This window comes from Danio rerio, chromosome 4, assembly GCF_049306965.1.
Source record: "Danio rerio strain Tuebingen ecotype United States chromosome 4, GRCz12tu, whole genome shotgun sequence".
In the NCBI taxonomy this organism is placed as follows: Eukaryota; Metazoa; Chordata; class Actinopteri; order Cypriniformes; family Danionidae; genus Danio; species Danio rerio.
In genome coordinates this window covers 32,328,554-32,356,313 of record NC_133179.1, presented here as the reverse complement: position 1 = coordinate 32,356,313, position 27,760 = coordinate 32,328,554, and the positions used below count along the sequence as shown (strand labels likewise).

Below are 27,760 nucleotides of genomic sequence, written 5' to 3'. Positions count from 1 at the left end.
CTTCATTTAATCCTCACAATGCTGTCAGTTGTGCGACTGACACCGCGTTCACCATCGCTTAAGAGCATGCATTCACCGATATGAAACTAATACTGCAGCACATGAAAAGACTGTTATTGCTATGAAGATGACGTATGCAAATAATAAGTTATAACATATATCATATCATATATATATATATATATATATATATATATATATATATATATATATATATATATATATATATATATATATAACATATAACATATATAACATATATAACTTATATGTCAATATCATCTGTGCAGTATCAGACACCACCCATGAGCATACAGTACAGTTATTATTGTTAATTCAGTTCATCTCATTCACGTCAAGCAGTGCATGCAGATTTTTGTTTATTTGTTAGTTGTGATTAGAGTGTTAATATATAATAGAATCTGGTAATATACAACTTATAAGGGTGCTCATAATTTCAGGTGATTGCGCCTAAATTTTTAAAGTTAGGAGCACCAGTGCTACACAGGAAAAATGTCCTGATATCACCCACCAATTATAAGCACCCTTACTACAAGTGTTATTCAAACATATTTATTGCATTTAAAATCAACAATAATCAAATTAACAAGCAAAAAAAAATATGCATAGAAATACATGCATGCGTGAGGAAAATATGCCTCACTGAAGCCCCGTTATCACAAGAAAATACTTTTTTTTATAACATAACTAAGTGACCAAAAGATACATGGACCGCTCACCGGCCCTGCACACACTGCTTGACATGAGTGAATCTGTTAACGGTATAACTGTGCTGTTCTCACGGGTGCTGTATGATATTGTACTGATGTTTTTGACATATACTGTATCTTATTATATGCATACGTTATGTTAATAGCAATACCGGTCTTTTTATGAGTAGCAATATTAATTTACTCAGTGCAAGCCCGTTTGCGATGGTGTACGTGGTGTTAAATTTGACATATAGCTGCCACTTACACGGCGGACAGCATCTGGCCATTATTTGAAGGATAAACTGAAGCTCTCGTGCTAAATGTGGCAAACAGTTACCTGAAAATTCCATCCCACAGACTTTTCATAGCGTACTTGAAGCCAATAGAGGTCTTTTATCCACTCTTGGAAAAGTGTAGATTTTGGATTAACATTCAGCACATGATCACTAGTAAGATGTGTCATTATTTGTAACTTTAGATGCCATGGTTTCTAAAACAAAATCTGTCAGTGTTATCTTCATCCTCATCTACAGCGCTTTACAGTTTTTAGCATTAGTAGCTCTCTCTGTCATCCCAGACCTGAAGGCATTGACTGAGTGATTGACAGCTGATATTTCAGTGCTAGAGCAGTGGTGGGCCAATAAGAAGAGCGCGAAGGCGGGGCAAGCATTACAGACTTGGCTTTGTTTACTGCAGCAAGTTGACATGACAACTGTTTTAAACCATTCCTGAGCGCTGCGTTTCGCGTTTCAAGAGCAGAGATGCATTCTGTGTAAATGTCTCCAAAATCTGCACAAGTGGTGAACATTTTGAAGTAAAAACTGGTCACACAAAACAATTTTATACAATCGCACAAATGCTTCCAAATATTTTGGTCGCAAAATGGTCGCAATTTCAAGCCTTGCATATATATATATATATATATATATATATATATATATATATATATATATATATATATATATATATATATATATATTTATATTTATTTATTTAAGAGTTGTAACTACTATATTCAGTATAAACCACTTTACTATTTATTTCCCTTTGTTATAAATTCTGGTTGGTTTTTGAAGTCATATTTGGTGCAATTTGTTTCTATTATTTGGTGCGACTGTTATGTACAGTAAACAGTTTAATTAAACAATTAATCCTCCTATTTCACTGACAGTTTTATAATTAACAAAGCTATAATTGATTTGAAATTATTTCATTATTATTTGACTAATTAAAATAAAATAAAAATCTTCAGATCTCACAATTATGTATAGAAAGAGCTTAAAAAAAGAATCTACAAATTCCTTCTGGCCTTAATAAGTAAATGTAACAGATATGCTGCCCCACATTATTCTAAGTGTTCTTCAAACTCAGGTGTGGAAGACCATACCTGTAAATCATGGTTTTGAGGACATTCATTGCCATTATCAAAGAAATCATCTTCTTCATTGGCCTAACAAAACAGAAAACATTGGATAAATAGTAAAAATTAGACAGGTGAGAACAATTCTAGGTAGAAACAAAAATAAAAAAGACAATTTAAAAGAACTAATTAGTATTTTTCTTTCTTTAGTAGTTAACAATTATTTTAGGGGGGTTTAACCTTTATTGTATAGGACAGTAAAAGTGGAGACAGGAAAGCATTAAAAACAGCAGAGAGAGGGCAAAGGACATACCTTTGATGTTGATGGAGTCCCAATTTTATGTTTCTCTATCCAGAGACGTTCTGCCTTTCTTATTTTACCAAGGCTCTCTGTAATGTTAATACAATTAATAGGTGAGGCTAAATTATTGAGAATTACTTGAACCTGCACTAACTTAAATTAATTAAACTGTTATTACATTTTAAATGCATTATCTTAAATATATTTTTTGTTTAACTAACATTATATGTTAAGGATACATACTACTCATCTAACTGTTAGCATGATGGTAACGTTAGCATTTGGTAGCGCAGACACAAGTAACATTACATAATTAATGTTTAGCAAACTAAAATAGCTGGTACACAAGCGTTAGTTCTTCAAAAGATGGTTGAATTTTTGTCATTTGTCAAAATTAGAAATAGAATAGTAAGATGATGACACCTCATCCGCAAACGATGAAAACGGGAGGCACACTGAACTGCCTCTTTGTTGACTTGATTACTTTTATGTTGCTAGGCAATCAACAGAATCAACTGTATCAACGGAATATGGCATCGTCGTCGCCGCCGTTGCTTTTCCAAGTGGCTGTTGCCATAGTAGCTTTACTCTCCCCACCAGTATTTTAATCAACTTACGTTAATTTAATATAATATTATAAAATAAACCTGAGAAAATAGACTTAAGTATAATTTTCTTTTAAAATACTTAATGCAACGTGAAGTAACTTAATGCCTTTCAAAACGTCCTGACAAAAATGTCCAGAACCCTGCCATGTGATAAAGTTAACTTAACGTTACACAGTAATTCCCGTTCAGCCTTTAATGTTAGTTAGCATATTTTTACATTTCATTTGGTTTATGTACGGCCAATTATGGTCCAGACTTTCTAACAATAAATTCAGTACGTTACAGTGGGTTAATATTACAACTGTTTTACTTACCTTTTGCACTTAGTATTTGGGCAGGAAAACTCTTCCGACCGCCTTTAGGTGGCTTCGAGCCAATGGCACCATGTTCCACCAAACCAATCCTCTTAGGGTCTTGTAACATTTTTTGGTCTTTTACATAGGTGTCTAGTCCTACACTGATTTTATTTTCTTTAATCCATTTTATTAGTATGTACATGTTTAATGTGGGGTTTGTCCGACTAACTAATGACTATCAGTCTCAGCCTCAGCAACGAAAAAGTAAAAGAGCAGTAATCGGAACCAATCACAACCCATCAGTGTCAATCGGATCATCCAATCAAAAGTCAAGTTCAAACAAAAGCGCGGGCGTAGACTTTCACAATCCCTCAACAACACTGCAACCAATCAGAAACAGAGTTAATCTGTCATCCAATCACAAGTCAATTTCTTGTAAACTGAGGAGCTGTCTTTTTTTTTTTTTTTTTTTTTTGAAAACAATGAACGAGTATTTCTCTATATAAATTGAGGTAGATTTGGTTATTGTATCTTCTCCACTTTCTATGTTTACTTATCAAAATCACCAGTGTCTCATGACTGTCTACCTATTAGCATTGAGATAACTTTAATCTTAACTTAACTGACTAACGGAACCTAAGAACCATAGGTGCAACCGCACGCAAACTTAATTATCCAGAACAAAACTTCTCTGATTGTCAATTTGAACATAGCACCTGCTCTGACTAATGGAACATGTTAATCTCGGAATGTTGGGTTGCCCACTCCTGCTTGGCAAGGGAACACCAGCTCAAATAACTCCCGAGTGGGTCGAGGCGTTGGCGGGAGATCCAGTAGTTCCTCCATTTGGCGCCGAGCCGGACTGAAGAGACCGACTTCCGTTGGCTGACCGGGCGGGGGAGATGTGGATCAGTAATATGTCGGCTTGAGAAGCATTTGGTCCCACAGAGGCCAGAATTGCCTCGGCGACAGACTGAGAGCGCTGGCGTCGGACTGAGGAGACAGGCCCGACAGAAGAGTTTGGGTCGAGTGAGTCTGCCTGTGCGGACTGAATGGCCTGTGTGGCATTAGACCCTAAATGAGCATGTTCACCGACCTGAACAGGCTCGTATGTCCCATCTTGATCATCGTAGAACCACGGTGCCACAGACAATGTGGAATTCAATGAATCACGTGCTATTCCAGAGGTCTCAGATTGTGTCTGGACACGGGGTGGCGGGCCTTGTGACACTAAGGTATGACCAGGAGCGGGCAAGGTCTGTCGAGGGTGTGTGTTCAGCCGTTCTCGAGCTTGACCCCGTGGTGTGCTGGTCGTAGGAGATGAATCCTCGTCACTAGTTGATGCAGTACGATGAGCGCTCCACAGTTTGCTTATCTCTTCCGGGGTAACTCGTCGGCCAGACCTATCGACGAGATGGCCGTCAACCATTCGATACCGTGGCAATCTGGAGGTGGCTGCTGATGTGGCCGGCTGAGTTGACCCGGATGCCAAGCTTGGTAGAGCGCCGAGGGTGTCTGATTGAGGTGCGATCCGTTGAGTGGTTGCCGCGTCAGTGGTTGTGACATTGGCATTGGGATCTGTGGCGTCGATCAACTGTGCAGGCGCAGGAGGTGCATCTACAAACACATCGTCTTCTTGCTCAACCACGACATCAGGATCCTGCAGGACAGGGTTGTTGTTGGGAGCAGGCTCTTGACCTGGGGGCGCACACTCGCACAAGTCTCGCATAAGTTCCAGTCGTCTCATCAAGGCTGCTCGAGCTGTAACCGCCTGTGGTCTCTCTCCTTGTGAAGTTCCACAGCCACCTGTCTGCCTATCACTGCCAGAGTCCTCGTCAGATTGAGGGGCACTTCTGTCACCTCCACCGTTGCCCTGTCCATCGTCATTAGGACGATCGCCTGCATTGCGCCGGCGCCTGGGTCTCCCACGTCCGCCCCAATCGTCATCATCGTCATCGTCATTACCGTCCGATGAGTCCCTCGGATTTCCGAACCTCGGATGACCAGGACGTCTGCGTCGGCGTGGCCGAGGTGGTGGTACATCAGGGTGCCCGTCCATATTGGCTAAGCCACCAAGATTTGCAGGATACAGGGCCACCAGGTCGGCCATGGCCGCTTGCATACGGACCTCAGCGTCTGTCATTGGTCGTTCTATATCTAAGGCCTCACGACCACGAGCAGCCAAATATCCTGCAATAAGCTGGATCAACACGACAAACATCAACACGAAGACGGTCATTCTGGAATCCCTGATAACGACCCAATGCTTCATCTCCTAACGCTATCAGTAACCGGCCACAGAAAGCAGCCAAATATCTGAACTGGTTAGCACGCACATGCTCGAGGTTGTGTCGGAACCCATAATATGGGTTGTTACCCACACGTCTCATGGCCAACCCAGCATTGTCCCACTGCTCTGGGTACATGCGTTGTATCAGGATCCATGGGAAGGCAGGATTTTTATGTATGGCCCTCGCAATAACATCTAGTGATGTCAACCCAGACCCAGCTGCTTGGGCCAGTACAACACACACGCGAAGAGCATGTTGAGGGATGTAGGCTAGCCATCTTCGTACTATGGACGGCATAACATTGTCATCGACGTATTGGCCGAAATTGGACCATGTAAGCTGAATGTCACCTGCGGTAAGGGCTTCCCCCGCAAATGTCAGCAAACCAAAACGCATCCCTGAGAGCCTGGACGTTATCCAGCAGGCGATTGACTTCCTCACGGGCCTCTACCGCTCGTAGCACCATGTGTTCAGGGAGCTGGGGCACCATAGTCTCAAGAACCAACTGCTGTTTCCTGAGGTCTGCACAGTTATGCTTGAGGTAGCAGATGAAACTAGCTGTGGTCAGAGTAAGCACGTCCATCAAGTTATGGTCCATCACTCGAAGGGAGAAGGGTGGCATATCTATGTATCGCAGGATAGATCGTAAATTGCGTCCTGCACCTCCGATCGCATCAAAGACTCTTGGGTTGTCAGCTGGTGCAACAGCTAATCGATGAGGTTGAGGCGGGGTCAAGGGGTCATGGTGTTGATTCTCCCATGCTGTCCGTATATAACCTGCTCGCGGCACCTGAGTCCTCAAATCCGTCATCATGTCGAGCATACGATCTGTGAACTCGTCATCAGCATTTTGCCAGTTTCTCGGGCGTCTTAGTCCTGGACCGGCCTGCTGCTGCTGCTGTCCTCCATCCCTGGCGCCGGCAAAGTTAGGACCTTGCCCACCTCTGGGTCCGCCTTGTTGGGACATTCTACGTCTGGGTCAGTTCCCTCGCACAAAGTTCTCAAATCTAATAGGTAGAATATGAGAATATATAATTTTGGTTAGTCTCCACTGAAGAGCTGTCGATATATAGAGTGGAGGAACTATGACATCACTTTGTAGGCTAATCGGCTGCTAGCATAAAACTGGTTCCCTTGTGAAAATCCCTATAGGATTTTCCCATAGGTTTTTCGAAGATTGCAAATAATAAGCTCTGTGTACAAACACAGTTCATTACACTTACACGTTTTGTCCAGCCAGATAATCCTCACACGAAAATACAACTTGGAGCACTTTTGGATCTTAAATGCAAACACAAGAGTTAAAAAGCTAACATTAGGCTATAATCGGACTACAGTGCCCTCGGGGCGCTCGTCTGTGACGTCAGCCCCACCCTGCTACAGGGTTCAACTTCTTAAGCTTATTTTTAGAAATAATGTCCATGACAAAGAGTTAATCTCTCTGTATATTATATTATAATCCACGCTATATATTATAAACAAATAAATACGCAAAAATACATAGACCTATATGCCTTTTGGATAGTTTTTACGTGGGAAATACATCTGTTTTGCTTTGCGGTTGTTCTAAAAGATTTAAAACTGCGTGTATAACTGCCTATATAGTATTTTCATCAGACATATTTAAATAAGTGTATCGCTCGCGCACACAGCCTGCTTACCTTAACAGATTACAGAAATGAGGCATGAGGAGGAACAAGTCTATCAAATGGCTGCAAGTTTCATCATGATGGATACAGAGCAACATTCAATATTCATTTTATGTCACAACGTACAGCGAAAAGCAGCCCAATACTGTCACATCTGCTATACGTTTTATGGAGGAGTGTAAATATTACAGTTATGACTGAGTAAAAGGTGTTCAGATGAATAAAAAAGACGAAATATCACTTGATCACGTTAAAATATGTCTGTATTTTTACACATTTATTCACACGTTTGCATTACTGAGGGCAGGAGAGAGACAGGCTTGCATTGGTGAGCAGTATCTTCATAATATAGTTTAATTAAAATAAATGATCAACAAATGAATCTGTCTCGACAGCCTTTACATGTGAAGGCACTATCTATACACAATCTGAAGTCTTAATTAGAAAAACACAAAAAACTATAAAATACTATTCATGAAAATACCTAAATAACAGACAAATCCAGATGCCCAACACAAGCGAGCTGCGCTCTAGACCAGATCAGCTCGATGACGTATAATGTCTCCGACACCGCCTGTAGTCCCATTTAGCAACTTGATAGCAACCGTCTTTTTAAAGAAGCATGGCCGAATTAAAAATTCAAAAGTGTGCTGTAACTGATGTGTTTTATGTCGTAGAACAAAACGTGAAAGTATCTTGAATTTGTGTTAGCCACGGAACTTATTTAAGCGATTTTACTGAAACCCCATTCAAAAAACCCATTGACTTTGGGACGAGGGAACCGGAAGTGCTAAAATGCTAACTCGCTTCCGGGTTTTTGCATACAAATTGACGTCATAGTTCCTCCACTCTATTTCAGCACAGTTGCACGACACGTGACGTCAGATGGTGGTAGGTTGCTGTCTGTTCGGATATGGAGTCCTCAAGAAAGAAGAGGAAGAAAGGCCTTTACAGAAGATATTTGCGCAACGACCACGAACCTTTACCCCGCACAACGAGACTCGTATGGACAAAAATGGTAATTGTCTGCTTGTATTAAGGTTTTTTTTTTCTAATTACCTTGTAGTTCAGTGAAACAATATATGTGGCCAGCTTAAAATAAGCGACAAATAATTCAATATTACAATGTCATCCCAATAAAGCAAAATGAACCTTATATTCATATGAAACTCTCGCTTAAACTGGTCAATAAGGATTAGGTCATTCCTAGAAAGGCTAAAACTGCACCAGCGTTACAAATATATAACTTCCTCACGCAGTATTTTAATAATTTGTTCAATGCAAGGTTAGTGTGCTTATTAAACTAAAGTTGGACATTTTAACGTTATTTGATCATCGCGTAACGTTACACATGATCTGTTTCCAGCATCTTTTTTAATGCCATAACGTAACCTGTCTGACCACTTTTTAGATGTATATGATTCAAGTAATGTTAGCATATAATATTCATAACGTTCACCTGGTTCGTTTTGCAATCTTTTTTCATGTTTTATTTGCTTAAAATACCAAAACGACTGATACTAACTTACTGATTTCATTTCAGATCCCGCTAATGACGAGAGGTAAGCAGAGATTCAATGACGTTACATGGAGAGTGAAGTTTTGTTTATGTATCTGTTTGAATGGATAAAACTAAGAAATTACGCGATTTCTGTGCAGCTCTAATTCTGATTGGCAAGATGGCAAGGTTTGCAGTAATTTAGAGGTAAGATTACATTTGTACATGATGATTATTATAAGTGATTATTATTAAGTACAGTCCAGTATTTATTGAACTTACTGCATTGATATTTAATATATTGTATCCACTTAGAAGTTTAATGATGGCCATTCAGAAGAAGACAGTGCACCCGGTTCTAAATTGGACTGTAATTCAGTGGTATGTTTGAATTAAAAAATAATTAATGCCTGCAAATAATGGTCTTTTTTCTCTATAAATAATGATTTGGCAGAGCATAACACACAGCTTTAAATGTGCTTGTGAAATAAAAAGTTATCTTATTTTATATTTTAGCAATTTAACTTGCATTACTGTTATTATAAAGCACAATATTAAACTTTTGATATATTTATCTCCATTTCCTTTTCTGCAGCAGTCTTTTGATGAACACACAATCCATTGATAGCACTGGTGCATTTATGGACTGTGAGGTGTGTTATCTGAGTAATTGTCTTGCATTTTGTTTAAGATGAGCCAAAACACACTGCACAAAAACAATAAAGTGGTTGTAAAGCTATATAATTAATATAATATATACAATATATCATTCTGGCAGCACACAAAATACATTCAAGAAAACAGCAATGAAGAAGAGGCATGGCTGAATAATGAACTTCATGAAGTAGGCACCTTTATTTTATATCTACCTCATTTAATGGCTTAGATTGAGATCGACCTTTAACTTTTGATAAATTATTTCTGTCCTTCTCTGCAGCAGTCTATCGATGAATACACAGTCAGTTACATTGATGGCACAAGTGCAAGCATGGACATGGAGAATGGGTGTAATGTGGATGGTGAGAAGGATGGCAGGTTGAGCAATAATCCCAAACAAGTAAGTTCAATTGTTGTTTGATTCATGTTAAGTTCAAATAATGTCTGAGATTAAGCACCACATTTTACTACTAGTATGTTTCTTTTTAGCAGCAGTCTACTGATGACAACACAAACAGAGACAGTGAAGGCTTGGACAGCAACTTTGAAGTGCAGATGGTGCGTATGGAGTTAAAATGGTGTTACAGCTGAGAAAAAATTGTTTTGATGAACATCATGTTTACGTATTTGAACAATAACTCTGCAAAAAAAAAAATATATTTATAAATTTATTTATAAAATAAATTTTCATAGTATGCCTAATAATATATATTTTTTTTTTCTGGAGAAAGTCTTATTTGTTTTATTTCAGCTAGAATAAAATCATTTATTATTTAAAAAAAAAACATTTTAAGGTCCAAATTATCAGCCCATTTAAACTTTTTTTTCTAGATAGTCAGAACAAACACAACAAACCATCATTATTCAATAACTTGCCTAATTACAATAACCTGCCTGATTATTCTAATTACCCTAGTTACGCCTTTAAATATCACTTTAAGCTGTATAGAAGTGTCTTGAAAAATATCTAGTCAAATATTATTTACTGTCATCATGGCAAAGATAAAATAAATCAGTTATTAGAATTATGGGTTATTAAAAATATTATGTTTAGAAATGTGTTGAAAAAAATCTTCTTTCCATTAAACAGAAATTGGGGGAAGTTGAAGTCAGAATTATTAGCCCCCTATAAATATATTTTTTTATTTTTTAAATATTTCCCAAATTATTTAACAGATCAAGGACATTTTCACAGTATTTCAGATAATATTTTGTCTTCTGGAGTAGGTCTTATTTGTTATATTTCGGCTAGAATAAAAATTGTTTTTAATAAATAAAAAAAAAACATTTTAAGGTTTTTAACGATTGAAAATTATAAGCCCCTCTAAGCTATATTTTTCGATAGTCTACAGAACAAACCACTGTTATACAACATCTTGCCTAATTACCCTTACCTGCCTAGTTCACCTAATGAACCTAGTTACATTTTTAAATGTCACTTTAAGCTGTATAGAAGTGTATATCTTGAAAAATATTAAGTCAATTGTTATTTACCATTATCAGAGTGAAGATTAATCAGTTACTCATTAGAAATTAGTTAATAAAACTATTGTTTAAATATGTTAAAAAATCTACTAAACAAATATACAGGGGGGCTATTGATTTCTTACAATGTAACATTTCACTAGAAAATTTATTTTATTAGCCATTTTTATATATTGATTTAAAAATAAACAGGTAAAAGTTATTTTTAGAATAGTTCATGTAATTCAGACTAAAATTATGTCAATGTACAAGCAAAAAAGTCAACTGAATTTGAAAAGAAAGTGCAGCAACCCGCTATATTATTATTTAATTTATATATTTTTGTTTTAGCAACATGCTGATCACATTGTTGAGGACATTGATGAGGAAGAGAACAGGTTGAATGATGAACCAGAACATGTAGGTTCACCCAGTGTTGTTTCATTTCTGCTATTATAGTTATCAAGATGTCACATGTATTTCCTGTCACTTTGGTGACTGATTAAAAACGTGTTTTAATCTGTTGTTTTAAGGTCACTATATGGGAAATCGTAAATTCAAACATATTATTTATTGTCTCCTCTTCTGTTGCAGTTCTTTGATGCCTACACGGACAGTGATAGCTCAGAAGCAAATGTGGATTCTGACCTTGAAGTAAGGTCTTATTTTTTTCAGAGTTTTATTTAAATTATATATATATAGTATATCTGAACTATAAACTGTTCTCCAAGTTCTAATTTGTAATTTGATTGCTTGTAACCAACTGAAAAAGTTTAAAAACTGAATATCTCTTGATCAAACACAGATTTGAATCCAGCGCTTAGAACAATTAATAAACATGCAAATCATTATTATCATTTATCATTCATGTTCCGCGGGTTCGAATTGAGCTCACAATCTTTAAATGTTTGATTGCGCAGTTTACACTGTATGCATTAAAGCAGGCTAAACAAACAGTGACAGAAAACACCTTAAATTAATGTCCTAAGAAAGCGTTTGGGTAGGTCCTACCACAACTTCTTCTGTCATCATTATAATTTTCCGGAGATGCCAAAATGCTTTTATACATGTGATTTGAATGATGCAGGAGGCGATCTCTCTGCAATTATTATAAATGTTGGATTAATCTACAAGAATAAAAGAGTTATTAATCCGCAAGTCACGTGTGTTCCGAACTGTAAATTGTGATCCGTATGGATCCAAAAGTTTAGGAGAAATGTTTCTCTTCTAAAAATGCAATTATGATCGGGGTGGCCATGATTATGTTGATCGTGACCGTTTTTGAATGTCTGCCATTTTACACTTTCACTGTAGGTGGACCGCAGATTTTAAACAGCTAATTTGAACAGCCTCTACCAAACTTTCAATAGTTGTCAGGAAAATGTGAAAATTCACACACATTTCTTTCACCTGTCTGTTACCATTGTTTCTTAAGAAGTTCTCTCAAGTTGATACACTGATTGTTGCAACAGGCCTTTGTATTTATAAAAAGCAGTTTTAGCTAAAAAAAAAAAAATGGGTCATTGTCTTCTTTATGCAGGACTCCCTCAGCAGCAGTAGCACCAGCAGCACTGTTGACGGTGGTGATGACACTTCTTTGAATGACAATGATGACAATTCTGAACACATGGTATGACTATTTCTTCATATTAAAGTAACATTTAAACTTCTTTTTAAGTCTAAAACCTACCACTGTTAAGTTTGCTATTTGACTTGTAGTAGGGGCAAATTTATTTGCAGTTTGATTCTTATCAGTTTGATTTATATTAGGATTCACTGTACACATTAAGTGCTTAACTTAAGAAGACACCTGCTCTAAGCTTAACATTTTGGTGATTACTAACATGATATACATATACAGTGAATCAGTGAAAGTTTTTTTAGCAGGGACATTGTAAATGTGCAAAGACCTCAGCGTATGCCAGAAAACATAGTTATGCTAATATTTCTTTTTAAACGTAAAATCCCAGCATAGTCACAGTATTAGTTTTTTATATTAATGAGGCTTTTTTTAGTTTGCATTATTCTTTTACGTTCTTTTTTTTCTTTTGTTATTCTTTTTTTTGCAATTTGTTTTTAAAATAGCAATTTAGTCATGGCAGAAAATATATCATTCTGCAAAAAATGTGCAGCTTTTGATAAAATAAAAGGGCTCTTTCAGTTTGTTTCAAATAATTTAGTTTAAAAATTATGACTAAATTATATCCTGAGATTAGTATAATGAATTGTATCCAGTCGTGAGTCAGGTGAATCGTTACATCCCTACTGTGCAACAAACTGCATTATTTATTTACTATTATTATTATTATTTATTTTACTATTTATTTACATTATTACTTATTTGCAGCTTTATGACCTATTCACAGCACATGGTGGCTCAGTGGTTAGCAATGTGGCCTTACAGCAAGAAGGTTGCTGGTTCGATTCCCGGCTGGGTTAAGTTGGAATTTCTTTGTGGAGTTTGCATGTTCTCCCCGTGTAGGTTTCCTCCGGGTTCTCCGGTTTTCTCCACAGTCCAAACACATGCTCCATAGGGGAATTGAATAAACGAAATTGGCCGTAGTTTGTGTGTGAATGAGTGTGTATGGATGTTTCCCAGTACTGGGTTGCAGCTGGGAGGGCATCTGTTGTGCAAAATATTTGGTAGAATAGTTGGCAGTTCATTCCTCTGTGGTGACCCCTGATAAGTAAAGGGACTAAACTAAAGGAGAATAAAATATGCTGGTGCTTCCTCAGGCACACCCAAGTGCATCAGCTAATGTGTGATTATTGTGGCTGTGAATACGTCAGTGCGTGAAGACAGAATTACATTTTTTTTGGTAAATTATAGCATATAAATACAGTAATGCTTTTTGAAGTATAAGCATTGCTTAGCAACATATAGGAAACAATGTAAAGAAATTTGCAGTGAAAGTTTTTGACAGATTGCTCAAATATTTGTGCTAAGGCTATGGTAAATATGTGTCAGTGTATTTTTATAGAAAGAAGTAACAATGCTTTCGACCGGTGATCTAATATACATCCCATATTAGTTCAATATAATTGGTTCCAGATAATGCAGTGCTTTACTAAATTGACCTTGCTTTTCCTAGGTAAATGATGACATGATGAGGTCCCCGCTGTACCAAGGAGCACTGATCAGTCTTGGACAAGCTGTTCTAGTTCTTATATATATATATATATATATATATATATATATATATATATATATATATATATATATATATATATATCTGTTAATGTGAATACCTGTTTTTAAAGTGAATGTTGCAATATTGCAATTGTAAACATGTTTTTTGTTTACATAGCTTATTCAAATAAAAAAAGAAAAAAGAAAACCAAACATTGCGCCTTTATATTTTTTGTTAGTATGAGTGTGGGTTGACATTACACTAGCTTAGTATTATAGTTAAGCATCTAATATGTATGATAGGATGTTGGAATGGGTTTCATGTCATGTACTCTGCATGTTATATGATATCATTTTCAGATGTGTTGTAACGTGACTGTCCTCATGAACTTTACATCAATCATATGTAATGATTTGCGGCTTGTTCGACTTTGTTGCACCACAAAACTTGGCTACTGCCTGTCCAAATTTGATCAGCGATGCAGCCGCCTTTTGATCATGTGGCCTCAAAGTCACAGGAGAAGGCACCTACCACTGCAAGTTCAAAATCAGCTGTCAAAGCCTTTGATAGTGATACTCAATAGATAACTGTGATTTGTGGTTTATTAGTTTAAAAAAAAATCTGTATTTATATCGTTTTTTTATTGCAAAAATTTTACAAAAAATAAGATTAGGCTAAGGTTTAGTTGGTTCAGTACACTGGAAAGCATAAAGTGTCCAACCCAAGTACAGTCTCCTCATGCCTACAACCGAAGGATCTCGCCAGCTAGCAAGATAATGTGGGTCATCTCAAACAAGACTATGTTGTCCACGTGGAATTCACACATGACCATATACACTTTACATGCTGTCTGGAATGTGAAGTTCATGTGGACCACATGTGAAGTTCACGCAGCAACATTTGATCACATGTGGTCCACATGTTACCACATAAACTTCACTTCTTTTTTTTTTTCCCCACAATCAAATTTTGACACATGAACTTCACATACGCCCCACATGTTGCCACAGGAACTTCACAATCAAATTTTGACACATTAACTTCACATGCGGCCCACATGGTACCACATGAACTTTAAAATCAAATTTTGACGCATGAACTTCACATGTTGCCACATGAACTTCACAATCAAATTTTGACACATGAACTTCACATGCGGCCCACATGTTGTAACATGAACTTTAAAGGGGTGGTCCACAATAGCTTTTTTAAGCTTTGGTTGTGTTTATGGGGTGCAAAACAATGTGGGTTCATTATGCATTTGTAATAAATCACGTTATTTGTTCACAGATCTTACCTTCAATTTATACAGCTACTGAGCTAACATGGAAACGACCATCATATTTCCTGGTTTGTTCTATAAAGCCCGCCCTCAAAGGGATCTGATTAGTCAGCTAACCTAATGTGTTTTGGTTGGTGGATCGGCATCACGTCACCAGGAAACGTCATGCCTCTTTTGCATGCTGTCCGTCAGACTGTAAATAATGTCAGTGAAGCCGTATCAGTTTGAGCCTGAATCAGACACAGAAAATGAAGAGGACACAGCTGAACTAATGCTAACGCGACTTTTGCAAGATGTTTCGGAATGGTACGTTTTTGTTTTGTTCATTGGTAAGAGGAATGTGGTCAAGCCATCAGCATTTCATAGTAGTACACAGTAACACAGTAATGGTCAGTTTGTACAAATTACATTCCATACCAGTGTAAATAGCAAATGGTACTTTATATGGTGGCTGTAAGGTCTCCCTTTCTAATGGATAACGTTAGCAGGTAACTACTTTGTTTTTCGTTCACTTTCTGATGTTTAACCACGCCATAAAAATGCGATCGTAATAACATTGTACCATAGTAAGGCTTAATTAAAACGCACTTCAGGTAATTATAAAAGCTAAATGTTTATGCAGAATAAATAAATTAAAATGATACTTATAAAAAACATGACATCCCATACTAGTGTATATAGGAAATAGTACATTATAAGATGGTTGTAATGTCTCCGTTTGTAATAGAGAGCAGGTAAAACGATCTACTTTGTTTTCTCGTTCACTTCTGAGGTTTAACCACGCCATAAAAATGCAATCGTAATGGCATTCTATCGTAATAAGGCTAGGACAAATTAAAACGCACTTCAGGTATTTATAAATTATGGCTAGGCTGAATAAATGAATGAAAATAATACTTACAAAAATGAAAGCACGGACGAACCTATACTGAAAACAGTGCAGTTTTGTACATACATAATGAAACATACGTTGCAGAAAATATATTATATGTTATAATATATATATATATATATATATATATATATATATATATATATATATATATATATATATATATATATAATATGAATGATATTTTATTGAGTAAAACGGTCACGAAATTACCGTAACAGTAATATGTGTGCTAAACAATGAATAGCTGCGGTCTTCACTGGATTTCTGAAGTGCTGTTGGCTTGATAACATCTTTTTTTCTTCTTTTACATCTAGTGTCAGTTTCAAAATAGGTTGTCATTTGTAAATGGTAATAGCAATATTTAATATTTAGTTTTTATCCGTTTTGTTGATGAATGTTCAATGTTATAACAGCAACCAATAATTATGTGGCAACATATACAAAATCAAGCTAATTTTTTGTTATGGGAATACATTTAATTTTCTTTAGGTGCACTTGTAATAACTGTGAAAAAATGCCAACAGAAGTAGAAAACATCTGCTGCAAAGAAACACAGAAGGTAATGTAATTGCATTAATGGCTTTTCATTAATGTTTCTGAGTTTGACTAATAGTGCACTTTTCATAAAGGATACATGCCAGTTGACCACGCAGAAATTAATTATTGTCATACATTACGGTTTAGGTTGTCCAGCGTATGATGCAGGTTCCAGACCCTCCTACTTGCATGGTGCAGCATCCTGGTTTTGAACCCAATTGTTTAAACATGTACACATTACAGAATATAAATAATATATACAGGGCAGACTATGGACCGTTGAGACACAGAAATGTTGAAGAGTAAGTTTTTGTAAAATGTATTTTAATAAATGTTAATAAATGTATTTTAAGTTACTAAGTACAAATCACTGAAAACCAGTTTAAAAAAACTTAAATAGACAATAAATATATACACATATGTACAATTGCAAGGTTTGATATGCAATGCTGACATCCGTTTCCTTTTATTGCCATAGGCGTTTCCGTTATCTGTCATATCGCAGCTTTGTTAGCTGGTGCTGGGGCTGGCTAGGACGTGAAGTGAGGGTTGTCATCCCGTCATGTGTGGTGCGCCGGATACGCCAGGAGTTTCCGAATGCAGCAGGACAGTATGTTGGGTTCCAGCCTCCCCTTGATTAAATCTTGAAACATGCTGTGAAATAACATGCTCTTTTGAGGGTTTCTCAAATTGAGAGGAAAGAGGTGGTGGAACCGGAATGGACTGCAGCTCTTCCACATATGGTGCTGGATCCAAACAGACCTCATCTAGCACAAGGACCATGAGGTCCTTCACGTAGCCCAATAATAAAAAAAAATGTTTTCTGAGAAAACAATTACATGTTTGGAACAACTATACTGTGATATTTATTCATAATTTATTTAATCTGCTTATATTTACTTTCTCATAAATAATTATTTGTAATTTTGTTATTAAGAACTCATAATAAAAAAAAAATCCAACTTACCATATGTTGGCTCTGTTTTCACTGGTTTTGCTGTGCATTCCCCCCTTTTCGTTTTTGGAAATACAAATTTGTACACAGCCTGTCCAGTAGTAGTTATTGCCTGTTCACGTTGACAATTTTCATTCTGGTGCATAGCTGCGAGATATAACCTGTAAATCATTGAACAAACCAATGAAAAATGTACACATTGTAACAACTATTGTATAAATATTTTAAATGAAAATAACAAAGATAAACACCTGCACAGCATTCCAATAAAAGGAAAAACAACATTCTTTGGTGTGAAACGCAGAATCACACTATGAAATGCCTCAAGTGAGGATGTTTGATAGTGGTGGCTGAGTTTTGCAACATCCTTGACAACTCTCTTGTTGTTCAAAACCTTTTCTACTTTATAGAGGGCCTGTGAACCTGTAATGATACAGCCATGAAATACGAACAGCAGCTCTACATTTAACCAGTATTGTGTAAATTCATAAACTTTTTTTGGATAAATACCTGGTTGGAACCATTTTTTGCGATCTCTTGAAAGTACATCAGGGTGTTCACACTTTGGAAACAGCGGGTTATTGTGAACATGTATATTTTGTATGTGGTTCAGTAAGGATGTTAATTTGGCAACCTTTTCCGGGCCAGACACGGAGGAAGTCGCACTCCAGTACACATGGTTCTTTATACTTTTCAACCATCTCTTCAGCACCTCACATTCTTTCCTTTTTGAAAGCTTCTCAAGCTTCTTGGACAAACCTGTACAATCAAAAACAAAATTTGTAAAATAATTACATAAAGAAACTCAAATGAAAAACAAAAATCAACATGACTAAGCTTCTATAAATATAATACTTATACAAGTATTGCCACATAAGTAGCGGTGTGCTATATCTATCGGTGTACCTATCTATGTATCTATGTATGTATGTATGTATGTATGTATGTATGTATGTATGTATCTGTCTATCTATCTATCTATCTATCTATCTATCTATCTATCTATCTATCTATCTATTTTTCTAAACACATTTTTTGATTTTTGCTACTAATGTAATATTACTCATATATTTATATATACATGTGTATTACATATTGTTACCTTTTTCAAAGTGCCACACATCATAGAACTGGGTGATGCCACGCTCTCTCAGGTACTTTTGAATTTGAGGATGGCGATCGGTGACTATGTAGTCAACAGCTAAACCATTAGCATCCAGCTTATCAAGACAACGTTTTAATCCCTCTTTTTCCATGTGATAACTTCCACCGACTTCGTTGCTCTGTTGATAAGTACGCATAAGTTCAAATAAATAAGTAGAAACATTTACAAATTTAAACAAGTATAACAGTTCTTGTGTGTTTACACTCACCTGAATTAGTTGAAGATCGACAATTTTGTTGGTTTCATTGTCCATCAATGTGTAGCTGCCAAATTTTGCTGAATGTCCTATTTGAAAAAAAAGAATTATACATTAACACACATACATTTATCAGATTTCAAAGTGATTTAAATAAACCCACCATACCTGGTGTGTCAGCTCTCATATCTCCTGCTAATGCAACCGCTCCCTCTTTTTTTAGCTGTGTAAAAATATTTTGTTGCTCTAGATTCCACTTGTGTATGATGGCAGGTTCTAAAAAATTTCTGGCATGGTTCCTGAAAGCAGAGTACTGAATCGTTTGAAGATTCATGGCCTTGAAAACCTAAGGAGATATTGAAGCAATAAGTCATTATATATATATACACACACATACGCACACATAAAATTTGTATTTAAAATGTATAAACATTTATTTTTACTGTTGCATTATTTGAGAATACTAAATTATTGTTTAAATTACCCTCTGTAGTTGAATGAATGATCCACCAGTGAAATCTGTAGCAGCAGACAACATCAGGTTTCCGACTGGAGTACTACCTACTATGGGCTGGCTCTGCCACTGTCGTAGGTAGTTACACTTGTCACACAGCTGTGTGAATGCAATAAAAGTCCCCATTTGTCTTTTTTGGATGGCACACTTTGTCTTACAGACGGGACAGGAACCAAACAAGTCTATAAGGCAGCTTTCAAATACAATGTATTTGTTGTCCATGTAGTTTGATTCTGGATCTAACCTAAATGAAACAAAGTGTAATCAATGTTTTAATATTATGATTTTATATTTAATAGTATGATACATTCTGTATACTACAAAGTTGTTGATAAAGATGCATTAACTTACACTGACTGTGAATCTTCCGTGACAACAGATTCCGGATTATAAGTGGAGTCATGTGGTTCTACATGCAAATCAGACTCTTCGTCCTCATCATCATTGTTGTCATCCTCCTCCTCCAACAAAAGACGAGGTCGCTTGCTTGGCCTAAAGATTGAACCCTTAATTGGTGTTGAAGAGAGCTGCATATCTGGCAAAGAAATAGTTTCTGTGCCAACATTACGACAAGACACTTTCGCCTGAATACCTATTAAAAAAAAGGGAATTGTGTTATTCATGCTATTTAATACACAATATACCTGGCACACAAACAACTTTAGAATGCACAAACAAACAACAGCAAATATTTAAATAATAAAATAAAACATACCTTTGCTTCTTACATGGATGTCCCGCAAAGTACGAAAAGAAACTTGTGTACCCACTGATCGCACATTTGGTGATGTTTTGGTGGCTACTGTCACAGTCTCTTTAATGTCTACCTGACATGCAACTTCTACATGTGTAGGTGTGGAAGGTAGGTCTGGGGAGCTGGTAACCTGTTGAGATGTTGTCTGGTAAAAATAAAAAGCATGTGTTTGTTTATTTTTTAATTGCCACCCCTGCTAAAAAAAATCACATGCTAGTAAGATATGTTTTGATGCTGTTTTCAGTGCTGGTCTAGCTGTTCTCAGTGTTGGCCCTGACCAATATTGAGACCAGCAAACCCATTGAAACCTGCAGCAAAACATACATTTCCAGCATGTGTTTTTTTAAGCAGATGTACATCATCGTAGCAACTTGCGGCTATTTCAAAGCATTATCAGTATATGTACAAACTTCCCAAGTTGATAAAAGTAGTTTGAAAAGCGACGTACAGAAAAAGAGAGAGTGGGAGATTTCACGACAAAGATGAATAGCGAGCGGGGGAGGAGGGGGCTGTGGCGGCGCCTCAGGGAGACTTCGGATGTCTGTACATAATATACTCCACTATTTCAATTGTAAAACTCACGCAATGTTTCCGCATACATATACATCGTGTTTGCTGGTGACGAGCGTGGATAATTACAGGGATAAAACCGATACGTATGTTTGTAACGTTAGCTAAATCATACCTGCTAAACTCCCGTTTTTTCCCGAGAGTTTCTCGTATTTCACACTCATCTTCTGCCACCCTCCCGTTGTTATTTCCACAGGAAAACTTCCGTAATATCATCCACAAGCTAGCGCATTTACTTTGGTATAGCTTCTGATCGCCGATCCATACTCCTCCCGGTTCATAACTTTGTTACTTAGAGACCACCTCAACAAACTAAAGACTAACAATTGACAAAGACAAAACCAATTGCTAAAGACAAACCGCGTTTCTCGTGGTTTATATCCTGGTTTACGTCCGTACTACAACATAGCCTACAATGAATGCTAGAAACTATGCATGTAAGATATTGCAACAAATAGAAATACTTACAGGTTAAAGCTCACAATCCCCAGCATCGTCTTTTATCGTAGGTACTGCTCCTTCTTTGAGGAGAAGTTTTTGGCTAAATCCAGCCCTGAACTGCGACCAATTTTGAAAGCTGTCCTTTGTAAAATGCTGTGCACAGAGAGTGATATCTTTTTTGTAATATTCTGGAACATGATTAAAAATGAATTTTAACCACTTCTCTCTTTGTGTCACGTCCTTTGGAAGGTTAAATAGCGAAGCAGAACAAGATCCATGAAAATAGCAGCGTTTCGGCATTTTCCGTTCTTTACGCGTCTGTGGCCACGCTTCTTTGCAGCGCGAGGCGTGTGAGCAGTAAATGCGCGTAACCTGGAACCCCTGTGATGTCACAGGGGGCGGAAGACTTTGTTTGTAGTCTCCAAAATTCGTTCGTTGTAGGCTTTGCTAAGCTAACTCTGTAAAAGCTAATGTCTCCCTTTGCATTGAACTTTGGGTATATTACATTCAGAGATGTTGTTTATGTTCACTTAGCTACATTACACATGAACTAAAGCTTAAAATATGACATCGTTGTGGACCACCCCTTTAAAATCAAATTTTGACACATGAACTTCACATGTTGCCACATGAACTTCACAATCAAATTTTGACACATGAACTACACATGCGGTCCACATGTTCCCACATGAACTTCACATTTTTGCACATGTCATTAAATGTTGCCACATAAACTTCACATTTTTGCACATGTGATCGAATGTTGCCACATGAACTTTATATGTGGTCCACATGTTGCCACATGAAGTCCACATGTGGTCCATATGTTGCCACATGAACGTCACATGTGGTCACATGTGTCCACATGTGATCCCATGTGAAAAACATGTGAAATTCATGTGAATTTTCTGTAAGGGAAATAAATTACATGAGTTAAAAATGTAAATAAATTATGCATGAAGGTCAAATATTGCTTTTGGACTCAATTTAAGTGCCCTTTGGAATACAGAAATTAATATTAAATGTAATTACATGCAGATGATTAGAAAAGTACAATTTAAAAACATGTATATACAGTACTTAAGTGCATTGTACCATTTTATTAGTTTTTTGGTAGTTTAAGCTTGGCGCAAGAGTCGTTTTGAGGCGTTGCGCTACGCTGTTTAAATAGCAAATGCATTAGCGCTCATTTGTGCGCCCATAGGCGTTCTGGTCTAAAAAGGAAGGCGTTCTGAGGCGGACCGCTGGCGCGTTGCTATTTTGAGAAACTATAATAGATTTTTCATTAGACCAAAACTAACCCGGTCTAAACTCCGGCGCAGAGTTGCGCCTCGCTTATGCACTGCTTAATACGCACAAGAGAGCAATAGGCAAATATCTTTACATTTGAAAAAATGTAAATATTAAGAATATATATTATAATCATATAACTTTAAACAATCCTGCTCAAGACACTTGTTGCGCACTGTATATGTAAGGCAAGACAATAAAGAAATAAAAATAATATATTTGTGAAAAGAAGCCATCTAATAAGCAGTACGAATGTATAATGTTATCTGTTTAATTTGAAATTAATGGTCGCTTGCAATGGCTTTCAGAAAGGCTTCGTGTTCAATGACAATAAAATATTTTGACATAAATCAATATTTTACATCAAATTACTTATATTTGTGTGAGGTAGACCTGTATTTTGAGTGATTATGTATATCCAGCCGATTGTTATTGCAGAATAATACCCAATCTTAAACAACAACATTCGCGTCGCGAATATATATAATTTGTATATATATTTTGACAACTTAAATTCTAAATGCTTAAATGGTCCTTCATGCCCTAGTATATGTCCTAATGGTGTTGCTGTGCCCTTTCTGATATTGTCTTGTGGATACATTTTATATTCTGATAGATAAGGTGACCAAAAACACTGTTGCTTTATGTTTTTAAGGACCTCATTCTTTCACAATGGCCAAAACCATGTGCATCTGATGTTAAAATAGTCAAAAGAGGATTCATAAAACTTTCATGTCATCTCCATATTCTTTTTAAAATCTTTGATAGCACTGAAGTTTCCATGTTGCACTCTTATCATATTTCCTATCTAAGGTTCGCCTAAAACTGTTTATAGCTACTCTAAATTCAGATGCTTGCTTAGCATATAAACCTACAGTTATTTCCTTTTATGATGCAACAAATGCCTTTTATGTGCCTTATATTAAAAGATTGCAAGCTGTTTTGGGTACATTATAACTAAAATTAAATCATTGGTCTGGTCAGAATGTTGGATTAGAGACATAATTTTTTTTAATTTCTTAAATTTCCAGATTGCACCAAAATGGTAACAGACACCATGTGCATATGCTGATTCAGTATAGATGTTTAGAAATTTCCTTTGCCTAAAAGGTAGGCTTTAGTTATTGCTTTACATTCAGTCAATTGAGCAGAGCAAGGGTGTTCACAATGCTGTACTACAATTGGATTGAATTCTTTACCTTCTTTTTGAACTACAGCATAACTCACATGCTTTTATAAATCATCTCTGAAGCAACAACAGTCCACAAAGTAATCAAGTTCTGCATTAGATATTTGGTGTGACTCTAGGGGCTCTATTTTGACTGTCCATGCGTAGAGCACAAAATGCAGGGCGCAAACACTTTCAGGGCGTGTCAGAATGCATTTTTGCTGATTTAAGGACGGAAAAATCTGCTTTGCGCCGTGGCCTATGGTCTAAAAGGGTTGAGTTTATTTTCTTAATGAGTTATAGGTGTGTTTTGAGAATAAACCAATCAGTCTCATCTCCCATTTCGTTTAAAGCCAGCTGCGTCGCGCCATAAGCGCATTTGCTATTTACATGACGTAAAGTAAGGGTAGGTGGAAAAACACTCTGGTTACTAAAGTAACCCTCGTTCCCCGAGGAGGGGAATGGAAATGCTATTGGTGGATTTGAACTATAAATCCATGAATGGGAGGTTTCGGTTCAGAAAGCCAATTGTCTGAAAGAGTATGGAACGGGCCAATGAAATGCCAATGAATTGGCAGCGTAAACTTGTGCACGTGTGCTTCACGCTATCCTTTTAAGCTGAAGAGACTTGAACTAACAGCTAAGAGACAGTCATTATGGCGATGGTAAATAGCATTTACGGGTTACTTTAGTAACCAGAGCGTTGGAATAGCGTGGGGAACTTCAATGCTATTGGTGGATTTGAACTATAAATCCACGAATGGGAAAAGCTATGGAAAACGCCATAATGACTGCACCTTACCTACGCCTCCAATGAGAGGATAGCCAAACAAGGGTGAACGCTCCTACATCAGGCGCGATCCTCCAACGTGGTCCCTGGCCTTTACTTATCCCGCTTCAACAAAAGTTTTACGGATTTAGATATATTTTTTGGGAAGTCGCAAGCGTCTAGATAATTCTAGGAATAATACGACAGTACATTGGGAAGCGTGCAGCCCCGATAGGGAGGACACTGCGGAGGCCATCTGCTACCTAGTAGGGAGATAAGATGGCAAAGTACATATGGACTAGCCATAAGAAGGGGGAGTACGCATAATAAAAGGTGGTTAGTGGAGAGGGAAGACACGGGTCCTCCCGAGAGGGGGGACTGAACCATGCCTGAGTAAGCATATGGGATCGCCAGTGGGGATCACGCATAGCCAAAACGCGGGCTGACCAGCGGGCAGACCTACAACGTAGTGGGCCAGCAAGTGACTCCTCTGCTGAGTCAGTGCTGGGGGCCTCGGAGAATTCTGCAGGGCTCACCTGACGGGGAACTTTACTGATAGATAAAAAGGCGCACTTATCTCCGTGTTAGGGAGAATGGCGCAGCAAGCATGTTTCAACACCTTAGCCGAATGGTTTCCTCAATCACCAAGGGTTACCTAATACCCTTGAGGAAACCTGCTCCACTAGCAGATTGTAAAACCTTGCAAATGTGTTGGGTGTCGCCCAGCCCGCAGCTCTACAGATGTCTGTTAGAGAGGCGCCGCATACACGCACCCAAGAGGATGCGATGCTCTGAGTGGAGTGCGCACGCACTCTCGGGGGACATGGGTCACCTCGGCTGAAAAGCGAGAGAGATGGCATCCACTATCCAGTGGGTCAATCTTTGTTTCGATACGGCACTTCCCTGCTGCCGACCGCCATAACAGACGAAGAGCTGCTCAGATGATCTAAAGCTCTGAGTGCGGTCCTGATAAATACGCAAAGTGCAAACTGGACAAAGTAAAGAAAGGGCTGGGTCTGCCTTCTCCGGGGGCAGCGCTTGCAGGCTCACTACCTGGTCTCTGAAAGGTGTGGTAGGAACCTTGGGCACATAACCCGGGTGGGGTCTCAGGATAACGTGAGAGAAATCCGGCCCGAATTCCAGGCATGAGTCACTGACCGAAAATGCCTCCAGGTCCCCGACCCTCTTGATAGATGCCAACGCGACCAGCAGAGCTGTCTTCAGGGACAGAAATCGTAAAGAAACTGATTTAAGTGGCTCAAAGGGATCTGAACGCAGGCTTTTGAGAACAAGGGCGAGATCCCAAGAGGGCATGAGAGGGGGGCGGGGTGGATTAATTCGCCTAGCACCTCTGAGGAACCGGATGATGAGGTTATGCTTTCCCACAGTGCTGCCAGCTACCGCGTCATGATGAGCAGAGATGGCAGCCACGTAAATCTTGAGAGTGGAGGCTGAAAGCCTGCTCTCCAGCTTCTCCTGTAGGAAAGAAAGCACAATACTGATCTGGCAATTTCAGGGGTCTTCTCTGCGAGACACGCACCATTCAGTGAACAGACTCCACTTCAGGGCGTAGGCACGCCTCGTGGAGGGGGCTCTAGCCTGAGTAATGGTATTAACCATTACCTAAGTCTTCCTCGCGTTTAAGGACCACACGTAGAGGTTCCAAAGATCGGGCGAGGGTGCCAGATGGTGCCCTGTCCCTGAGAGAGTAGGTCCTCTCTCAAAGGGATCTGCCAAGGGAGGGCCGTCGCGAGGAGGGAGAGCTCTGACATCCAGGTCCGGTTGGGCCAGAGGGGCGCTACCAGCAAAACCTGTTGCTCGTCCTCTCTGACCTTGCACAGTAACTGCGCGAGCAGGCTCACTGGGGGAAACGCATACTTGTGCATGCCCCGAGGCCAGCTGTGGGCCAGTGCATTCGTGCTGAGAGAGCCCTCGGTCAGGGAAAAAAACAACTGGCAATGAGCGTTATCGGGGGAAGCAAACAGATCAATCTGGGCCTCCCCGAATCTTGCCCATATCAGCTGAACAGACTCGGGGTGGAGTCTTCATTCTCCGGGATGTACATGCTGCCGTGAGAGCACATCGACTGCATGGTTGAGCTTGCCTGGAATGTGAATGGCGCACAGCGATTTCAACCCCCATGGGGTTGATATACGCCACCACCGCCGTACTGTCCGTCCTGACCAGCACGTGTTGCTGCTCCCGCACCGGAAAAAACAGTGGAGAGTGAGGAACACTGCCAACAGCTCAAGGCGATTGATATGCCAATTAGGCTTGGGCGGTATCCAAATTTTGATACCGTCAAACCGCCTCCATATTTTACCCCGGTATCCGGTATTACCGGCGTAATAAAAAAAATTATGACGTAAGGCTCAGACAGCATCACCAAACTGTTGGCTTGAGCCTAAACCATTCAGAAACTGAATACATTCTATGCGACCTTAGGCTCGCGGTCAGAGAGAGAGAGAGAGAGAGAGAGAGCGAGCGCAAAGCGACGGACAGCACCTCTCTCTCTCACATGCACACACATCTCACCGCGATTTATTCAGAAATTTACTCCCACACCATAAGAAATCTGGCCGGCTCCTGCGGAACAGCAGCGGTAATGCAGAGCTGTAATCGGGCAATAAAAATTATACCCGATAGGTCCCGAGTCCGACAGGTACATTTTGATTGACAGCTTTATACAGCGCGAACCCGTTCACAGCCCGACATTAAAATGTGCTCATGCACACAGCTCTAATGCATTTTTTTCAAGAATGAGTCATTTATATGTTTTAACATCCTTTATTCGTAACAAGCGTAGACTATAGGCCACTTGAAAGGTGGAACAAAGAAATAAAATAAGTCCTACAGCTGTAACATCGTAACATCTCAGCACTCTATAGGTCTAGGTACATGCACTTAGCCTTTAAATTAGCCTACACACCAATGAAAAGAAATCTTGCTTAACAAATCAAATTAAAATAAACTCTAAATGGTGACGGGTATTTTGGCAATAACGAAATTAAGATAAAGGCTGTGCAAGTTAATTCTCCACTTCTCTTCACAATCTGGCATTAGGGCGGCGGTGAAGCTGAATAATAAAAGAATAATGCCACCATTAGCCTGTATACTCTGTCTACATTATGATTATATGGTTTAATTAATATTTAGGCTATTTATAATTTAAAAACCCTTTACGCACCAAGATTAGGCTACGTGTGTTTGTGGAGGAACATTATTAAATCCACTGGCTTTAGCGCAGTCTCTCACT

The 27,760-nt window shown here is 38.3% G+C and overlaps 3 protein-coding genes across 3 annotated transcripts in view; 1 reads left to right on the top strand and 2 right to left on the bottom strand.

The window, feature by feature from the left end:
- The window catches only part of LOC137490091 (uncharacterized), a 392,659-nt gene that overhangs the window by 128,479 nt on the left and 236,420 nt on the right, over positions 1-27,760 (bottom strand). The gene's annotated exons all lie outside the window — the stretch shown is intronic.
- Positions 8,049-14,082, top strand: LOC137490853 (uncharacterized). Its single transcript, XM_073946739.1, has 12 exons — positions 8,049-8,236; positions 8,762-8,780; positions 8,878-8,923; positions 9,032-9,097; positions 9,312-9,369; positions 9,495-9,560; positions 9,654-9,773; positions 9,863-9,931; positions 11,189-11,257; positions 11,432-11,491; positions 12,378-12,467; positions 13,930-14,082. Exons 4-12 carry the CDS (start codon positions 9,039-9,041, stop codon positions 14,080-14,082), a joined length of 744 nt encoding a protein of 247 aa, XP_073802840.1. The 5' UTR covers positions 8,049-8,236; positions 8,762-8,780; positions 8,878-8,923; positions 9,032-9,038.
- Positions 16,992-20,405, bottom strand: LOC110438911 (uncharacterized). Its single transcript, XM_073947555.1, has 10 exons — positions 20,228-20,405; positions 19,864-20,104; positions 19,483-19,756; positions 19,167-19,344; positions 19,011-19,087; positions 18,740-18,920; positions 18,148-18,396; positions 17,889-18,060; positions 17,650-17,798; positions 16,992-17,471 (listed from the first exon to the last, which is right to left on the bottom strand). Exons 2-10 carry the CDS (start codon positions 20,043-20,045, stop codon positions 17,446-17,448), a joined length of 1,488 nt encoding a protein of 495 aa, XP_073803656.1. The 5' UTR covers positions 20,046-20,104; positions 20,228-20,405; the 3' UTR covers positions 16,992-17,445.